Source organism: Phaseolus vulgaris, chromosome 9 (assembly GCF_000499845.2).
Source record: "Phaseolus vulgaris cultivar G19833 chromosome 9, P. vulgaris v2.0, whole genome shotgun sequence".
Classification (NCBI taxonomy): domain Eukaryota; kingdom Viridiplantae; phylum Streptophyta; class Magnoliopsida; order Fabales; family Fabaceae; genus Phaseolus; species Phaseolus vulgaris.
The window spans coordinates 28036921-28057100 of NC_023751.2; the positions used below are offsets into that span (position 1 = coordinate 28036921).

General features: G+C 36.8%; 3 protein-coding genes across 3 annotated transcripts; all 3 read left to right on the forward strand.

Annotated features, from left to right (window-relative positions):
* Positions 1-3666: 3666 nt before the first annotated feature.
* Positions 3667-6213, forward strand: LOC137822524 (pentatricopeptide repeat-containing protein At5g61400). The gene has a single exon (XM_068627421.1). The coding sequence runs from the start codon at positions 3955-3957 to the stop codon at positions 5791-5793; it is 1839 nt and encodes a 612-aa protein (XP_068483522.1). The 5' UTR covers positions 3667-3954; the 3' UTR covers positions 5794-6213.
* Positions 6214-7051: 838 nt separating this feature from the next.
* On the forward strand, positions 7052-12890 carry LOC137822476 (putative pentatricopeptide repeat-containing protein At1g74400). The gene has a single exon (XM_068627366.1). The coding sequence runs from the start codon at positions 7215-7217 to the stop codon at positions 8544-8546; it is 1332 nt and encodes a 443-aa protein (XP_068483467.1). The 5' UTR covers positions 7052-7214; the 3' UTR covers positions 8547-12890.
* A 2591-nt stretch (positions 12891-15481) lies between these two features.
* On the forward strand, positions 15482-18431 carry LOC137821845 (galactoside 2-alpha-L-fucosyltransferase-like). Its single transcript, XM_068626620.1, has 2 exons — positions 15482-15862; positions 16776-18431. Exons 1-2 carry the CDS (start codon positions 15646-15648, stop codon positions 18212-18214), a joined length of 1656 nt encoding a protein of 551 aa, XP_068482721.1. The 5' UTR covers positions 15482-15645; the 3' UTR covers positions 18215-18431.
* Positions 18432-20180: the final 1749 nt, after the last annotated feature.

Below are 20180 nucleotides of genomic sequence, written 5' to 3' on the forward strand. Positions count from 1 at the left end.
GTCCGAGCAAGGGGACGAGAATCCTGTCCATCAATCGCAGACAAGTTGCGCAAGCGTTTTTTAGGACAAAGGGCATGACCTTGTAGCAATAGCTAGTGAACTCTGTCATGAAAGCAGTTTTGTTCTCATCATTGGGGTGCATCCGGATCTGATTGTACCCCGAGAAGGCATCCAAGAAACTTAGTAGTCGGCAACCTGAGGCGTTGTCCACTAAGGAATCGATGCTCGGGAGTGGATAAGAATCTTTCGGACATGCTTTGTTCAGGTCCGTGAAGTTGGTGCACATCCTCCATTTGTCGTTGGCTTTCTGAATTAGCACCACGTTCACCAACCATTTAGGGTACTGGATCTCTTTGATATGGTCGACATTCAATAGCTTTTGAGTCTCCGTCTTGATGATTAGGCGTTTCTCTTCATTAAATTCGTCCTCCTTTGCACTACTGGTTGAACCCTGCTATCCATAGTGAGTCAATGGCATAGGAAGTCAGGATTTATCCCAGACATGTCACCGAAGGACCATGCGAATGCATCTAGGTGCCTGGCTATCATTCCAACTATCTGGTCTTGCAACTCCCGACCTAACGACGCGCCGAGCTTGAACAACTTTCCCTCGATTTCTTGTTCCTGAACATCACCGACCGATCCTGGTCGTTGTTTATAGCTTATCTCAACTTCTAGGACCTCAACCACCTTGCCCTCTTGAGAAATTGTGACAAAGTTGAAACTCCTTATGTTCTTCAAGCTACTATCATAACACTTTCGAGCCGCCTTCTGGTTGGACTTTATCGTAATCACCTTTCCTTCGAGGGATGGTAGTTTCATTTTCATGTGCTTCGTAGAAGACACCGCTCCTAACATGTTCAACGAGGGTCTTCCTAACAACTGGTTATAAGCAGAGGGAGTGTTAACCACAACATACCTGATGACGATAGTTTTGGTCGCTTCCTCATCTGAAAAGGTCGTCCTCAAGTCAATATAGCCTGAACCTCCACTTGGTCCCCTACGAAACCAACTAAGCACTCGTCATGTGCCCTTAATTGATCAAGGGATAGTCGCATATTAACAAACGTGGACCAAAAAAGCACATCTGCCGAGCTTCCCTGGTCAATGAGAACCCGATGCACCTTTCTTCCCACCATAACAACAAATATCACTACTGGGTCATTGTCGTGGGAGACGACACCCACCAAGTTTGCCTTCGTGAAGTAGAGATCTAGTTCTGGTGTATCATCATGATCTCTTACTTTCAACGACATCACTGCCCTTGCGTACCTCTTATGCTTGGTGGTCGTATTGCCTCCCCTAGAGAACCGGCTCGAGATCGTATTTAACTCGGCGTGCACCAGGACCTCGTGCGTCTGGTCCCGTTGGACAGCTTCCCCCTGTGGCTCTCCTTGGTCTGCTTCAAGGTATTCCTTCAAGAAACCGTCTTTCAACAGCTCGACCAGCTGGTAGCCTAGGGTCATACCCCATATCGTTCTTGAACCCCTTGTGGAATTCACACCAAATATCCTTTCTTCCCCCCAAATTACTATCAGCCTTTTGGGGGAACCTCAGCTTTTCGCCCACTGTGGGTATGCTTATTAGTTCCTTGTACGATATGCGAAACTTGGGACGAAACTCCTCCGTTTTACCTTTTGCTTTAAACTCGCCCTTCTTGTAAAAGGCATGTCTGACTTCTGCCTTCTTCCCAACTGAGGCCTTGTTAGCCCTCAAAGGCCGGGAAGGTTTGCTAGTCTCCTTTGGCTTAGCAAGCCGAGAATGCGAACCATTGTTTCTAACCGGCATTGCTTCTTCAACATTAATGTGGGCGACTGTTCTTCGTCTGATTTCGGAGAAAGTCTCCGTCGGATTTCTGATAAGGGAATACCTCGACGGGGTACAAATATCTAAATTTCATATTTTTAGATACTTTTTCAGACCTATTGTCGATACTAAGTAGCAGCCAAAAATTTGTATCCATTTTTCATGATATTATGCATGGGTCAGATATATTATGATGAATTCGTCAATCGCAGAACGGTCCTGGAGCGACTCCTTACTCGAAGGATGACACCATGACGTTCTCATCATGAGTTCGGAGTCTCACAGTGAGAGCTCAAAATCGGTTCAGATAATCCTTCAATGTCCCCCCTTCCCTCTAGCGCACATTGAAGAGGTAATATAGGACGGGGGGGTTTAATTCAATTGGCATTAAACTGCTCTCGAAACAGTCTAGCAGACTGTGTAAAAGAGGTCATATGGTCGTCCGGGAGTCCACTGAACCACTATATCGCCGTACCCGTGAAGTGCCCATGAACATCTTGCACCTTACCGCGTCTGACCCACCTGAGATAATCATCTGGGCGTTAAACGCAGTAAAATGACTTTATGAGTCTTCTACTCCCGTGAAAGTGATCTTAGGTGCCACGTAATGTGCGGGTACTGGCTCGTCCATGATAGCTCGTGAGAAAGGCTCGAGGCAGTCTCTCTCAGGCGGGTTTGAATCTCGCTCCCTTGAGATACGTCGATCTCGCTGTTGTTGGTCTCTACGCAAATCCTCATTGGTTTTGCGTAACTCTTCTCGTACTCTTTCTTACTCCTGTCTGGACTATTCATTGGCCTCTTGGAGATTCTTAATGGTCCCCATGAGCTACTGCAGTGTGGGAGCCTCACCTCCTTCTTGTCCCGATGACACTTGTCTCGTATTCTTCATCGTCGTCTGTAGACTCGAACCAGAATGTGGATGGGATCAAGTTTTAGCGGGCCCCACGGTGGGTGCCAAATGTTCTCGCCGGTTGACTTTCCCGCCGGTTGATTAGGTTGAACCCCTCCTCCTAGAACTACCTCTCTGGGAATCAGACGCACGTATCCTTCTCGATGCTAGAATAAGGCTCCGTTGGGACAGAAGGCGCCCTACCTGTTGATTACACTCTGACGATCAAGTCAGCTAGGGTTCACCAAAAGTAACAGTTTCAATCTAGTGTGCAAAAACAATGTACCTTCCCCTGAAAACTTATTCTCCTTTTATCATCGCACATGCAACAATTTTTCCTAGAGATAAGCAAATTTTAACTGAAAATAATCATTTTAAACTTTTATATCTAACAGAAAACCACCTGTCACGGACACCGATGATCTTCAGGTGCTATCCGCAGACCCACTTTATGTTACTAATGCATCTCCCTATCTTCTTAGGGTTAGCAACTAACTAAGTGAAACAAACATGCAACAAAAAAGGTTATTGTCACGTAATAACAACAAACATACACAATAATGACAAATATTATATTCACTGCCCCAAATAATTTTATAAGTATGAACATATAAAATTGTTTTGCGTATCGGACCTACTGCACTTTGGACTCATTCCTGAAAGAAGGTCATTTGTGTGAGTTTCACACAGATCCAACAACCAAATTGTTTTCGCACTCTGCCCAAGAACCGAGCATTCACATAAGTACTGCCGAAAACCGAACACGGGTAAGTACAAAACATATTATACCACTATACAATATTATATGATGAAAATAAAACAACATCACAAAATAATATATTTATATATTATTTATAAAAAAATATAAAGTGACTTAGTAAAAAATATGTAAAAATACGTAGACGTGTCTCTTCTTGGCTAGTTAATAAGAAAAGAAATATCTAAGCTTTTGTGTACATTTTCCTGTGACACATTTATTCTGAAAATTACCTCCAAATACCCATTTAAGTGCGTAACGGGAGAAAGAGCGGAAAAACTCCATGAAACATGATTGAAACGGAAAGAAAACAAACCCACCCTCACTCATTGGGTTGAGGATGATGATATTTTCCTACACTTTTATCATACAAATTCTACATTTCTTCTGAAACAAGCATGCATGATGTTGTGTTGCGGACACAACGAGTTAAAGATAATATAATAGCCGAGTATTACCAAATTGTGTGAGTTCACTTCAGTTCATGCGATTCATGTGAGCGATGTTCAACCTTGTTCGGCGTAAAGGCATCCCCATCATCAACGTTGCTCTCACCCACCCTTCCTCATCATTCTCCTCTGACGCTAACGCCATCATCCACATCCTCACGTCCTCCAACACCATCACTGAAGCCACCTTCCTCACCAAACAGCACCTCCAAAACTCCCGCAAACCCCTCACTCTCTTTTCCTCCCTTTTCCAATCTCTCAACCGCGCCAACCTCACGCCACGCGCGTTTGGAGTTCTCGTACTCGCCTTCTGCCAACTGGGTCTCGTCCAGGAAGCCCTCTGGGTCTTCAAAAACCATTCTTTTTTGCCTCCGTTACAGCCTTGTAACGCGCTTCTTCATGGCCTCGTCAAGACCCAGATGTTCGATTCGGCGTGGGAGGTGTACCGAGACATGGTGTCGCGCGGGTTTTCCGCCACCGTCATCACCTACGGCATTTTGATGAACTGTTGTTGTGTACGGGGTGATTTTAGCAACGCGCGTAGGGTGTTCGATGAAATGCTTGAGAGAGGGATTGAACCCAACATTGTGATTTACACTATTCTCATTCGAGTTTTTTGCAACGATGGTCAAATGGGAGAAGCCGAGGGTGTGTTTAGACGGATGAGAAAATCTGGGGTGGTGACACCCAATTTGTACACTTATAAGACCCTCATGGATGGGTATATCAAGATGGGTGAAATGAGACGGGTTTTTGATTTGTACAGTGATATGCTAAATCATGGCTTGCACCCTGATGCTGTCACTTTTGCTACTTTGATTGATGTTCTCTGCAAGATGAGGGATTTGAGGGCTGCGCGAAACTGTTTTGCTTATATGGCCAAGTTTGATGTTGTTCCTAATGCACATGCTTATAATTCTTTGATTGATGGGTATTGTAAGGCGGGGAACTTGCCTGAAGCAATGCATTTGTGGGTAGAAATGGAAAGGTGTGGAATCTACCCTGATGTTTTTACATACAATATACTTATCAAGGGTCTTTGTGACTCGGGTAGATTGGAAGATGCTAAGGGTTTCATGGAGAAAATGGATGAAGCTGGGGTTCTTACCAATTTTGTGACCTACAATGTGGTGATTGATGGGTGCTGTAAAACTGGTGACATGGAGAAGGCTATTGAGGTGTGTTCCCAAATGACTGAAAGGAAAATTGAACCTAATGTTATCACATTTTCAGCATTGATTGATGGGTTTTGCAAGAAAGGTAATGTAACAGCTGCAATGGGCTTGTACACAGAAATGGTGATCAAGGGTCTTGTGCCTGACGTGGTAACTTACACTGCGTTGATCGATGGTCACTGCAAGGTTGGGAACACCAAAGAGGCTTTCAGGTTGCACAGGGAGATGCTAGATGCAGGACTAGCACCCAATGTGTTCACAGTTAGTTGTATAATCGATGGCCTTTTGAAAGATGGAAAGATAAAGGATGCAATCAAACTTTTCTTGGAGAAAACTAGAGCTGGTTGCTCTGGTGGTAAAATGGATATCAGGTTTTGTTCTCCGAACGGTGTGATGTATGCTATTTTAATTCAAGGTTTATGTAAAGATGGACGGATCTTTAAAGCCACTAAGTTTTTTGTGGAAATGAGATGTAATGGTTTCATACCAGACATGCTAGTTTATGTCACCATGTTACAGACACACTTTCAGTCCAAGCATATGGTTGATGTAATGATGCTGCATGCGGACATGATGAAAATGGGTGTTATGCCCAATACTTTCTTATATCGTGTATTGTCCAGGGGCTATTGGGAGAATGGATATTTGAAATCAGCTCGTATGTGTTCTGAGCATTTAATGGAATATGGCATTCATCTTCCAGCATCTGGAGGGTGATACAGGTTTTGGGCTCCTTGATTGCAATATATATTACAAAAGGGTTTTAACAACTGATCTTCCGTTAATGAAATCATAATGCCACTGATGCTTAGTACATTACAGACTATTGATTAGCAAGTGATGTTCCCCCGGCTAGCATTGGCTCACATCGGGCTTATTTGGTCATGAGTGTTTGGTGGAACATGAATGATTATGTTTTGACTTTTGTTCATGGCCGTCGTATAACTCCAAAACCATTGAGAAAAAGGCATTGTGACATGAAGGGAACTTGCGTTCCACCTTTGATGGCTTGTCACACGAGAAAGACATATTAACATTGGATTTCTGTGGTTTTCTTCTAGTCAGAAGAGTAGCCATGACAGAGGAGAACTGACACCTTTTTCACTAGAGTTAATGATATACTGATCTTAGTGCTAATTCTTTCTGGTTTATTTCATAAAAACAACCAACCTAGTGGCTTTATTTTATGGTGAACCAAATATGAATAAAAGAGTCCCCATTCGAGGAAACGCCAGTTTTATGAAGTCTTACATTATTTTTATCTTTATTTTATTTTAAAGTAATGATACGCACGTTTATAGTTCATAAATTTGCAACATTGTACAATGAATACTAAAATATCTCAAAGTAAATCCATGAATCCTCCTAGAGGAGTGCTAAATTTTACTTGCATTGGGATAAAACTTAAGTCTTTTCTCTCCTTGACTGTGGAAACGAGTGCTTAGGGAAAAAGATCGGTGCTAATGTACAGTTCTTTCTAGGTAAAAACACTGATGATTTGGGTCGGACATTAGTATTTTAAAGTTAAAAATCAGTATTTGTGTACGAGAAAAATGAAAAAGTACATGAATTTATATGAACTGAATTCATCAAACTTTTCATCTTTACATATAAAAATGACAATAATCTTATTTATAGCCAGAAATCATGGTTGATGGTAATCACGTATCCTTAAAACTATGGTTTTTAAAAATGACTAAAATTTGTAATGTATTATTCTTTTATGATTTTTTTAAAACTTAGTTAAATATCATGTCTGAAAAACTTTGATTTCTACTAATATTAACTTTTGAAAAGTAAACAATCCTTTTAAAATTTAAAATTTTGAAAAAGTTATATTTTCCTTCTATATTAAATGTTGAAAAAAATACTTCTATAACTTTCAATTTTGAGAAAGTTAAATTTTCCTTCTACTAAACATGTCTGTCTGCTTTCTTATTTTCTTCTTAGTTTCAATATTGTAAAGTGGAAAAAATTTGAAGGTATATCTTACTTCCTGTTCCCTTCTTCAATGTTTGTGCATTGGAAGTTAAAAAAATTCATTTCATGGAATTTTAACCAGTTTTCAGCAAACTACACGCATTTAGATCAAATTATACACAAGTGCATAGCATGGCAGAACTGAACGTGTGATATTCATGACACGCTTGAAATGGTTCAACTCTTTGCTTCGAAGCAGCGCGAACACGTTGGTTCATCGTGTTCCCATGTCCAAGTGGCATCACAAAGCTGAGTTCCCCGTTAGCCTCAAACCACCAAGACCTAACCAAACCCTTAGGAAGCACCTTGAATGCAACAGGCACACCGAAGTGCTTCTACTCTTCAGATCCTTCTTAAGAAAAAGACCCACTTTCAACGCCATTGACAGCTTTTCTTTGCTTTATGCCCTCAAAGCCTGCAACAACAAACACTCTTCCACCCAAGGAAAACAACTGCATACCCTCATCGTAAAACTTGGGTACCAAGCCATAGTTCAACTCCAGACATCCCTTTTAAAAGTCTACGCCCAGAGTGGCAACCTTCGTGATGCGCACCAAGTGTTCGTTCAAATACCCTCAAAGAATATCATATGCTGGACCTCTTTGATTTCTGCCTATGTTGACAACCACAAGCCTGGGACAGCTCTGCAACTGTTCAGAGAGATGCAGAGGAACAATGTAGAACCTGATCAAGTCACTGTGACCGTTGCCCTCTCTGCCTGTGCTGAGACCGGGGCACTGGAAATGGGTGAATGGATTCACGCTTTCGTGAGGTGTAAGCAAGGGCTGAACAGAGATGTGTGTTTGGATAATGCTCTTATAAACATGTATGCGAAATGTGGGGATGTTGTGACGGCTAGGAAGGTGTTTGATGGCATGAGAAACAAAGATGTCACAACTTGGACTTCCATGATCGTGGGGCATGCAGTCCATGGGCAAGCATGTGAGGCTCTTCAACTTTTTTCAGAAATGAGCACAAGTAGGGACAAGGGCGATTGTGTCATGACCCCAAATGACGTAACGTTCATTGGAGTTTTAATGGCTTGCAGCCATGCAGGGTTGGTTGAGGAAGGGAAGTGGCATTTCAGAAGCATGAGTGAAGTTTATGGTATAGAGCCCAGAGAGGCTCATTTTGGCTGTATGGTGGATCTTTTATGCAGAGGTGGGCATCTGAGAGATGCCTATGACTTCATTATGGAGATGACAATGCCGCCAAATGTGATTGTCTGGCGAACCTTGTTGGGGGCTTGCAGTGTTCAAGGTGAATTAGAACTAGCTGCCTTAGTTAGGCACAAACTACTGAAGTTGGATCCTGGCTATGTAGGTGACAGTGTTGCTATGTCTAATATTTATGCAAATAAAGGCTTGTGGACCAACAAGATATTTGTGAGGAATCAGATAAAACAGTCAAGAGCTCCTGGTTGTAGCTCCATTGAGGTGGAAAGTGGGGTTGGTGAATTTCTGATCGTTGATGGTGATCATCCTTTATGACAGATAAGTGATGATGTTCCCTGGAAGCTTATGGTTACTTTCCAAGTTCATTCTAGCCTATTAAGCACCAATAAAAGGTACCTTAAATATATGCAAGCAAATTCCGCAAAGCTGTTTAGTTTGTTTTCTTTTCGGCTCCTAGTTCAACCATTGTTGTTGGTAAAAACAGACTAAAAACAAACTAGACATTCCAACAATAGAAGTGGTAATAATGTATATGTGACAAACATAGCCAATTCAAGATTCAACAGTGAAGTTTAGCATAGGGATAAAAATGAAAGTTAAGAATTCACGAACGAGTTTTGCCAATTATTTTTATTGACCGTCAATCCATGAGTGTTTTTAACAGCAACTGCTATCAGTATGTATGATTGATCGAGAAAGGAAAATAAGAAAGATCATTTATCTCTCTTTAACTAACTCGACCCCCACCTTACCTATGAGTTGTTTTGTAATAATGGGTCTAACTAATCTTAGGAATTCGGGTATAGAAGGGGTTTAGGGGCTTTTGGAATTGGGTTCCTATAAATTCTAGCTCCTATAAATTTTGCCGTGTCCTCAAGAGAAAAAGGTAGGAAACGTCTCCTTGATTCCCTTTGTTTCTTCCCACGTAGCCTCTTCCATTGGTTGAGTAGTCCAAAGATTTGTATCTTAAACCTCTATCTCAGGGAGCATTGTGATTTTTACTTATTTACCTTGATGAGATTTCTTGAGCTAGGATACATGAAATATAGGATGAACTTTGGATGCTTCAGGAAAATTGTAGTTTATACGCGACCTCCCTTTTGTGGGCTACAATTTAGAAAGGACAAAATAGCGTGGAGACAATTTTGAATTGATCCACTTAGCTATAGTATCTTGTTTATGTATGTACCTCAATCACCAACAACATATGTCACTTGTTTGTGAGGAGAATTCGGATGTTTCTTCATGATTTGTTGAGCTATTTGTAGATGATACTTCAACTTACTATAGGCCTCATCTCTATCAACTAAAACACACACCCCTAACTTGGTTTCCCCATTCAAAATACCTTATGACAGTTGGTGGAGGCCTACCATAGACTGTTTCAAATGGGGTTTTTTCAACCGTTGTATGGTATGATGTATTATACCAAAGAAAAACACTGTTTTGGTTGCTCAGGAGAAAACATAATAAGTTTTGGAACATTATCTCTGTTTAGTCATCCGTTTGAGAATAGTAGTAGGTACTCTTGTGCAACAATGTTCCTTGAAGGCAAAATAGTTCCTTCCAAAACCAGCTCAAGATAAACGGGTCACAGTTACTAATGTGAGATTAATGGAATCCATGCAATTTAATGACTTCTAGGGCAAATCTTTCTACAAAAGTTTGGTAGTAAATGGGTGTTTAAAGGCGATAAAAGGGACATATTTAGATAACCTATCAACTACTACCATTATAACTTCATATCCAAGTCACTTTCGAAGCCTCGTGATAAAGTCTACTGAAATATCTTCCAAAATTTTCTCTAGGATTGGAATTGGCAGTAAGAGTCCATCTGGGACAATGTTTGTTATGTATGCCACTGACGTATACCATGCCCACACAAAAAATCCATAACACTTTTCTTCGTTCCCTTTCAGTATAAGTTTCCAACCAACCTCTTGTATTTTTATGTGAACCCAGAGTGACCTCCCATGGGGTGAATGAAACTCTTGTAATTATTTAGGAATCAACAATGAACTTTTAGATAATAACAATTTCCGTTCATAGAAAAGCATTTTGCAATTCAATCAAATCAATTTCCTTCTCCAACTTGGAAAAATCCAACCAGCATGGACTCTTACACTTGGTTCTTAATTCAATTGTACAATATCTTCTTGAAGAGGTATATTTTGCAACTTTATTTTCGCGACCAAGTTTATACAAACCATCGAATTAGTACTCCAACCAAAAGCTTAGATAACCAATATAAGTAGTGGTAATTCTCTGATAGAGTAAATTCTTCTAGCTACTATGATCAGTAAACAACTTGAAACTTCTTCTATGAGCTAGTACCTCCAATGTTGAACAACCAACGCAAGTGCCGTAATTTCCTTTCTACATATATATTTAGATAAAGTTCCTTGTGAAAGAGCCTTGCCAAAGTGTGTTATGGCTCTTTGTCGTAAGGGATACACCTATTCCACAACGAGAAGCATCACATTCAACCAAGAGCTCCTTAGTGAAATCTGCCATAGCCAATACTAGACAAGAAGTTAAACAAGCTTTGGGATAATGAAAGGAAAGTCGGGCCTTCACCCCAAGTGAAACCCATCTTTTTTTATTTAGATTTGTTAAGGGTTGAGCTAACTTCCCATTGAGCTTTTGCTTCTTGCACCATCCAAATTTCAACCTACACCCCAATAAGATTTGAAATACCGATTTTGCCTATTGGAGTTTTATATGAAACGGTTTTCTCCTTGAAGATGTTGGGTTCTGGTGGCTGAAGCTTGGAAGAGGATAATTTCGGCAAGGGGTGGTAGAGCTCATGGTGTTGTTTTAAAGTCACTTAGGCGGGTAGTTTTAGGTATAGAAGGGTGGTTTTTTCGGTTTTGTTGGTTGTAATGGGGAAGATTTTGTTGCCAGAATTTGGAGTTCATAAATATGCGTTTGGAACACATAATCCAGAAAGTGCTTAGTCAATAAGAATTGCTTTTGGATTTGTATTTCCAGAAAACACATTTTGGAATAGTGTGAAAGGTGTGAATTGTATTATGCATTTGTGTTTAGGGAAGCATATTTTGTACATCCTAGAAAGCGCATTATGGAAGTATTGGAGAAGGGTTTTAGAATGCTTGTTCTAGGAGGTTTATGTTGAGAATGTACTTCACAGTATATTCAGGAATAATTGTTTTATGAAAATATCAAATATGGAATAGTAATTGTATGTTCAAGAATGGTCAATCTGGAATTGTAAATTTGCATTCTAGAAAGCCTTTTTTGAAATACAACATTACAATTCTAGATCGACCTTTCTAGCACATACAATTACTATTTCATATTGGTCTTTTCAGAATGTGTTCATATCTTCACACCTCCCCCACCCTAGAGTACAATTTTAGAATACACGTTCAGAAAAGTAAAAAATAAATAAAAAATTGGTACCTTCAGTAGCTGGGATAGGCCACGTGAGGCGAAGAAATGGAAGAAAAGTGGAGGTTAAAGCAATGCAACAACAAACAAAGCAGAGGAGAAGTGGAATACACTACACAGGAAACAAAGCAGGGGAAGGAGAAGGGAGCAAAGGTAGGGTTAAATTAAAAAACCCATAAGGGAAATTCGATCTTTTCGCATACTGCTTGGGGGTGTTGGTCAAAATTTGGAGGCACGAAGCAAAAGCCTTCCCATTGATGAACTTCCAGTTTTACCTAGTGGGCCTTAGAGTCCTCTTACTCCATTGATGTAATGTGTCAAATCTTAGAGTCCATCATACCTACACATCTAGAGATGAAAACTCTGTTGGATAAACATCCAAAAAGGTGGTCAACACGATATGCATTGTCTGTACACACCTCTACATTATCACCAGAAGTGAAATCTTCAATCCATACAAGCTTCCAAGTTTTCTACTTGTGGATCTGACATTTTCTCCCTCTCAAACAACATCAAGAAGAGTACATAAGTTATACTTCTATGCTTTTCAGATCATACATGTCTTTTTGTTGTCTTACCATCCTGGTCAATCATTTTATCTTAAGCGAACAAGACATGCTTTTCAAGGTTGTGTTAGACAGAACTAGTGCACTACTTCAACCTACACTTGAAGCTCATGTTCAAGCCCTTCAAGAAGTCGCTAAGTGGAAAACAATGGCCATGTTCTTGCTCAGTCTTGGACTTAAGCCTTTATTGCCAATAACCTTCTTGACTCCGATTGTTCTTTCATCTGATTTCTTTCATCTGAAAAAATGGGAGAGGTTGATTAAAGATGTCCACCTCTTTGTTGTTGTTGCCTCAAAAGGGGAAGAAGATAAGAAGAAAGGGGGAGAAAATCATGATTGAAGGGGAGAAGTGAGAAATGATAAATTAAGGGGAAGATGGGCGAAAAGAAAAGCTCTAAGAAAAGGGAAGAGGAGAAGCGAAGCGAGAAGTGAGAAAATCTAAGAGTTCATCAGTTTAGGGGGAGTATACACATATAGGCGATCTACACAACGTAGGGGGAGCTTTCAATTTTTTATGTTGTTATGTTCCTGCGCTGAATGTAACAAATTCAAATATATATTTGGTTTATTCTTGTTAGATCAAAACAACTCTGATATCCTGTACTCAAATTACTAAAGGTTATATCATCTTGATATGATCTAATTAATGAGAATTCAGTTTTTTTGTTTAACAGTTTGACAAGCCATCAAAGTTGTGCTTCAAAATATATATATATATATATATATATATATATATATATATATTTATATATATGTGTGTGAGAGAGAGTTTGTATGGTATTCAAAATGTTTGTAAAAACTTGATTTATTCAAAGCTTTTTGTGAAAATATCATGTTTCAACTTTATTATTTTAAGTACCATAAAAAGGCGGAAATTGTTAGAGAAAAATCAACAACCCAAACTTTGATTAAGTGATGTTAAACAACAAATTATAAAACATGGTCATACTTCATTTGTAAGATGAAAGTTTTTTTTTTCAACAAATTATGTAAGAAGCAAGTGTTCCATCTAAAAGGAGATATAACACTTTGCAGTTTCTTTCCGTCTGATCAATAGTGTTGTGCTCATATGGTAAGCACATAAACTTAAGCTAATGTTGTACTTCATGAAAAATCTCTTTATGCTTATTTTATGTTGTAAGGAATATGTGCTTCCTTCGTCTACCAAGTTTATCCATAAAAGCATATATCAACATCAACGATCTCTTAGAAAATGTGCTAAAGTTGTTATGCTTCAACAACTTCTTGACGCTTGCTCTGTCAACTCTAAAAAATACTATCTAACTTGTATGATTCCGCACTTTACACAATTTCAAGTAAAGGCACTTTGACCAAAGATGAATAACTACTACCAACTATTGGGATGCTACTTCAAGAGAAGAGCATTTAATGCATGCATGAAACACATTTAATGCATCCTCTACGTTCAAGCTAATTAGACAAAAGAAAGACGTTCAAATGAAATAAAGTTGCTCAACGACTAGAACAACATTTGCAACGACACTATTTTCCAACGTTTATATAAATACACCCAACAATAAGAAGAACAAGAACAGTTTGATTTGAAAAATTCTGAAACACTACTAAAATTTTCTGAATTTTTGAAAACCTTTGTAAGAAAATTATTGTGTTCATTAAAAAACTAGTAAAGAGTTTAAACCCTATATATTGTAAAACGCTAAGCAAATCATTATAATCTTGTAGATTACATCTTAGATAAGTAATTTTCTTAGTGAAAAATGGTTGTGTTTAAAAGAATACTCGGTGGGTTAGCCACAAGTGATTACGTCCCAAAAGAATACTTGTGTTTTTAGCCATGAGTAATTAAGTGTTCAAAGAATACCCAACAAGTTAGCCAAGAGTGACTATGTTCCAAAAGAATGCTCATTTGTAACTTATAGGAGTAGTTTACATAGTGAAACTCAATTAGTTGATTTAGAATTGAATATAGTCTACACTATCCAATGAATTAGTATAAAAATCTGAGAATGTATTATTTTTTCCTTCATCTTGTTAAAATTGCATATAATTAAATCTATACTAACTTAAGAAGAAGAGTTTTTCAAATTAAGTTTTTAAAAGTATTTCATATGTTGTCTATCAAGTCTAAAAATTATTGTCTAACTATGTATCATCAAAGGATAATTGTGAAAGTTAAAAAAAAAAAAATTAAATACATAATTTAACAATGTCTTTTTATGTATTTGACCCGTTTTCACTTCATCGTATTATCTCAATAATACACATTTGCCTTCATATCTTTATAATGATATAGATTTTGTTCTTATATAATATATTTACAATGTTGTATTTTTGTCTTTATTTTTACAATGTTGTATATTATATTTTCTAAAAGGAATCAATATTGGTATGTAATAGTTGACAAAATAAAATTGATAGTTATTCACAAAAATACAAAAAAACTGTAAATTTTTTAAATAAAATATAATATTACAAAATAGAACAGAGATGAACAAAAGAGAACAGAAATAAACAAAAGAGTAAACTGAAGACAACGGATATGAGAATGAATATCTTTTCTTTCTTATTATTCAAATCAAAACAAATGGTCTGAATATATACAAGTAGTATACTCATTCTAGGTCTGAATAATCAATAATTAAATACTAGAATCATAACACACAAGATAAAATAAAGGTTATTCCCCTCTATAAAGAGAAATAACTGATAATTATAAAATACACTCAATTATTCTCTTATACAAAGAGAAACTACTGATAATTAGAAAAGACACTCAATTCTCTATAAAGTATAAAGAGAAACAACTGATTTAATGTATAAAAAAATGCATCAAAATTAAATATAAGAAAAACTTCACAAAGAAAAATTAAAAAATTAGAAAAAAAAATATAACTAAACATTTATTATAATTGATTTTGTTCTTATATAATATACTTACAATGTTGTATTTTTTAATGTTGTACATTATATTTTCTAAAAGGCATCATGTAATAGTTGACCAAATAAAATTGATAGTTATTGACAAAAAATACAAAAACTGTAAATTTTTTAAATAAAGTATAAAAAATAGGCATGTTATTTGGTAACAGTATGAGAAAAAGACAAACTACCACATTCACAAAGAAGTAATTCTATATTTTATAATAATGCGTATATATTATTTTAAAAAATATGTAAAATTAAATTGATATAATGTTGGAGTAGTGTAGTGTCTCCTATTTTTGGTAAATAATTAATTTTGAACCTAGTAAACAAAAATATTTAAACTACAAATTATGGTAGGTTTAATTTGTTTATTTATTTTTATAAAATAGGAGGAAAAATGGTTGAGTGAAAACTTGGGTTGTGGCATGATGAGTGGTGGTATGGTTATGGAAAGGATCTCCAACTCCAAAGTGGTGTAAGAGTAAGCAGCACCGTGTTTGGGTGTGAAGGGAAGAAGCAGAGCATAACCCATGAAGAGGCACTGGCGCAACACCAGTCACGACGAAGAAAGCTTCCCAGATTCCGATTCCGACACGCGCTCCACCCGCAAATTCCCTCTCACGCGCCTCATGGCCCTCTTTCTCTTTTCTCTCTTCCTCTTCTCCCTCACATTCCTTCTCCCGCACCCTCCCCTCCAATCATCTCCAACTGCAAAAGCTCTTCTCCAACTCAAACAAACTCAAAAAGGTTTCTTCTTCTTCTCTAGTTTATGATTTCATCTTCATGTCACTTTTAACTTGGTAGACACGTATGGAATTTAGATCTTACTGTTATGCGGCATTTTTTTCGTTTTGTGTAATGTGATGCATCCGCGGGGAATATGTGACTGCTATGCTGGATTTGTTACTGATGAATCGCGACCTTTTTTTAAGTATTTTCTGGTTTTCTGTAGATTTTTGTTTCGTACAATGTATGCGGTGCAAAATCCAATGATTGTTGGAGATCCAACAATCACCGTTGTTAAGGCTAGAATACTGTACGTAAATAGGGACAACTGTCAACTTGTGACTTCACTTTTCGAATCGACTTCTGACTTAACTTGTGGAATTGAGTTAGGTACAAACTCAAAATTTTAAGATGGCATCTAAGCATGTTGGATCACCTTTAAATATTTAGTCTTCGAATTTCGTGATGTTCTGTTCTTGACAATAACATGAAGTAGTGTTGCAAATCTCATATTAACTAATGATATAATCAAAATAATATATATATATATATATATATATATATATATATAAAAAGTGGGAACAATCTAGTTACATAAGAAAATTTATTGGATTGAGTTGGAATCAAACTCAAAATTTTAAGAAAGAAGTCATGAATACGATGAGGGAGAGAACTTGATGTTTTCCATATATTTTTTGTAGTTCTGTAAATGAATGAACTGATTTTCCCTGAGAAATTAGTTTGTAGGTGAGTTCAAAAGCATTTTGTGATTCATGTACCTGATTTAACCTAGAGGGATATGACTTTGGTTGTTGCTCTTATTGTAGTGACCTGATTTTCCCATTTCCAGTTTTTTTAGATGTTTGATTTTCTTCTTACGTACATGGATGAACATTGTGGTTTAATAATGGAATTCTTCTTCTTTGACTTGTAGGGGAGGTCTCTGACTCTGTTGAGTTGCAAAAAGATAAACTACTTGGTGGCCTTATAGCTGGTGGTTTCGATGAAAGATCTTGTTTCAGCAGGTACCAATCTGCCACATATGGCAAAGGACTCTCAGGAAATCCTTCACCTTACCTTATTTCTAGTTTGAGAAAATATGAAGCTCTTCACAAGGAATGTGGACCTTACACTGAATCCTATAATAAAACGGTGAAAGATCTCAGGTCTGGTCATGTAAGTGATTCCCCCGCATGTAAATATGTGGTATGGATTTCATATAGTGGGCTAGGGAATAGGATATTGACCTTAGCTTCTGCATTTCTATACGCCCTCCTCACGAATCGTGTTCTATTGGTTGATCCTGGAGTTGATATGGTAGATCTTTTCTGTGAACCGTTTCCACATGTTTCCTGGTTTCTCCCTCCTGATTTCCCTCTCAACAGTCATTTTTCCAAATATGATCAGAAATCTGATCAATGTTATGGGAAAATGCTGAAAAATAAAGCAACTACAGAATCCATGGTGCCCTCTTTTGTCTATCTTCATCTAGCACATGACTATGATGATCAAGACAAACTTTTCTTCTGTGATGAAGACCAAACTTTTCTTCAGAAAGTACCATGGTTAGTTGTGAGAACAGATAATTACTTTGTCCCATCTCTATTCTTGATGCCATCGTTTGAGCAGCAACTGAGTGATCTCTTTCCGAACAAGGAAACAATTTTTCATTTCTTGGGTAGATATCTTTTCCACCCCACTAACAAAGTATGGGGACTTGTGAGTAGATACTACCATGCTTATTTAGCTAATGCTGATGAAAGAATAGGCATCCAGATAAGGGTGTTTGACACGGGAACTGGTCCATTTCAACATGTGTTGGATCAGATCTTAGCTTGCACCTTGAAGGAGAATATTTTGCCTGATGTTAATCCAAAGGGTGATATTGTTAACTCATCAGGAAAGCCAAAGTCAAAAGCTGTGCTAATGACATCGTTGAGCTCTGGTTATTTTGAGAAAGTGAGAGACATGTATTGGGAACATCCTACTGCGACAGGAGAAGTTATTGGCATTTACCAGCCAAGCCATGAAGGGTATCAACAAACAGAGAAGAAGATGCACAACCAAAAAGCTTGGGCAGAAATGTACTTATTGAGCTTGACCGACGCATTGGTCACGAGCTCATGGTCTACTTTCGGGTATGTGGCGCAGGGGCTTGGAGGTCTGAAACCATGGATACTGTACAAGCCAGAGAATGGAACAGCCCCTGATCCTGCTTGTCAACGTGCCATGTCAATGGAGCCATGCTTCCATGCTCCTCCCTTCTATGATTGTAAGGCTAAGAGAGGAACTGATACTGGCGCACTTGTTCCACATGTACGCCACTGTGAGGATATGAGCTGGGGTCTTAAGCTTGTAGACAGATATAGTTAGCAATTACTAGCTATGCTCATGAATGCCATCATCACTCTCATAACTCATAAGTTTTGCAAATTTTGTTGTACCATAGAATTGGTTATTGGTTTTAAATTTATATTGTTTCCTATAGAAACCATGAAATAGAAAATTTTCTCAGTCATTACTATGTTTCTGTTGAGTGTACAATATGTTAGCATTTATGGGAATGACTACGATAACAGTTAGCATGTGACTTTTGTATATTTAGATACACTGGGGTAGAGTATTTGATTTATGTGTCAAATATTAACTTCTTTTGTCGATCACTTGTTTTTCTTCGAGAATGTAACTGTCCATCTTTAGTAGAGTTCCTTCTCCTAATTACATTTCTTTAGATCTTAATTGCGGTTAGGATCACCTTAAGTGGTAAAAAACGACTTAAACACAAACTCAACATAGATCAGACTAACCATGAGCTAATTATTTTTTCTTGACTTATAAACTGTGATTAAATTAAAACAATAGAACCTTCGTTTTCATGTTCTTCATCAAACCCATCTACATAGTTTGTGAGCATATAATTTGTGATTAAATTCAATAATTTTGTGAACATACTATCAACATAGTTTGAAATTTTGAATGGAAACTGCTCCCCCCATCTACTTGCTCAGTTTAAGGTTGTCCAATTGTTTGTGTGCTTACTCATTCATTTTATTGCACTTTGTTTGATAGAGAGAAAGTAGGTAGGTAAAATAAATACAAATTAATAATCAATTATTTTATAAATAATATATATTTGTAATTGATTATACACACGAGTGTGTGTATATATATACATATATCCATTATATATGTATTGTCACGGTTCTTACTATAAAATATAATGATTTGAAATATACATAATTATCTTAAGTTTTTTACCCGTTTATTTTGGCTCAGTTACATGAAAAAATAAAAAAGTAATACTAATTTTTTCTTTATTTATTCGCTGGCTTTTTCTTCCAACCAAATGGTGTGGTTTCATATAAAACAAATCCTCAGAAATACTCTTTTATCACAGTACCATAGATGCCATTATTAAGTGCTTTTCTTTTTCTTCATTTTAATTTTTTCTCTCTCTTTATTGATGTCTACTTTCAATAAATATATCCCTTCATTTATTTATGAATAAATAATTCATTCATGGATATATTTTATTTTTAGTATAATAAAAAAATTACACTTTTATGTTTGGTCTTTTAGTAGTTATTACTTATGTTTATTAGAAGAAACATTAAAGTTAATATACAATTAATCTTTGAAACAGGGTGTTTTTAATCCTTTGATCCTTTTGTTAAAGTTGTTATATTAAGACAATAGTTTATTTATTTTATCATATTTATTATATTAAAAATAAAATATTTCAATACTTATTATAATGAATCCGTTATTATCTTTTCTTTATTATGTGGTAAATTTTTATTTTAACATTTACCACATAATATATATATATATAACAACCTATTATACGTTATTTTTGTACTAAAAAGTAAAATTCTGTTTTCATTGCAAATCTGTTTTCATATTTCATCGTTGATTTGGTACAAAGGTAAAGTTTTTTTTTAATGTGTTTACAGTACATCAGAAAAAAAAAAACATAAGTTCTAATAGTGCATTTTCTATAGATATAAAATCGATAATAATTGCATTTTACTATCAAAATTAATACAACAATAAATGTATAACTGATGTATACCTAGAAATATTGATTATTATAAATTTCCTCTTTAACTTTCACTTTTTTATCTTCAATCAAACATATCTTTTTTTTATTTTATTTTCACCTTTTCTACTACTGTCATTTTTTTTTTTAATTTATCTAATTATCAACTTATATAAGAGCATGGGTCCTCACATTTTCTCCACCTTCATAGTTCCTTGAGTAAACTTCCTTCCTCTCCATAAATTTTTCAATTCCAAAATTATCTTTGAGTAGGGTGTAAGATTTATTTTTCTTTATTTG

Excerpts from the sequence above, each read along its gene's own strand:
- LOC137822524 (XM_068627421.1), top strand. The coding sequence starts at position 3,955 with ATGTTCAACCTTGTTCGGCGTAAAGGCATCCCCATCATCAACGTTGCT.
- LOC137822476 (XM_068627366.1), top strand. The coding sequence starts at position 7,215 with ATGACACGCTTGAAATGGTTCAACTCTTTGCTTCGAAGCAGCGCGAAC.
- LOC137821845 (XM_068626620.1), top strand. The coding sequence starts at position 15,646 with ATGAAGAGGCACTGGCGCAACACCAGTCACGACGAAGAAAGCTTCCCA. Across the intron at positions 15,863-16,775 it reads ACTCAAACAAACTCAAAAAG|GGGAGGTCTCTGACTCTGTT; the intron begins GTTTCTTCTTCT and ends TTTGACTTGTAG.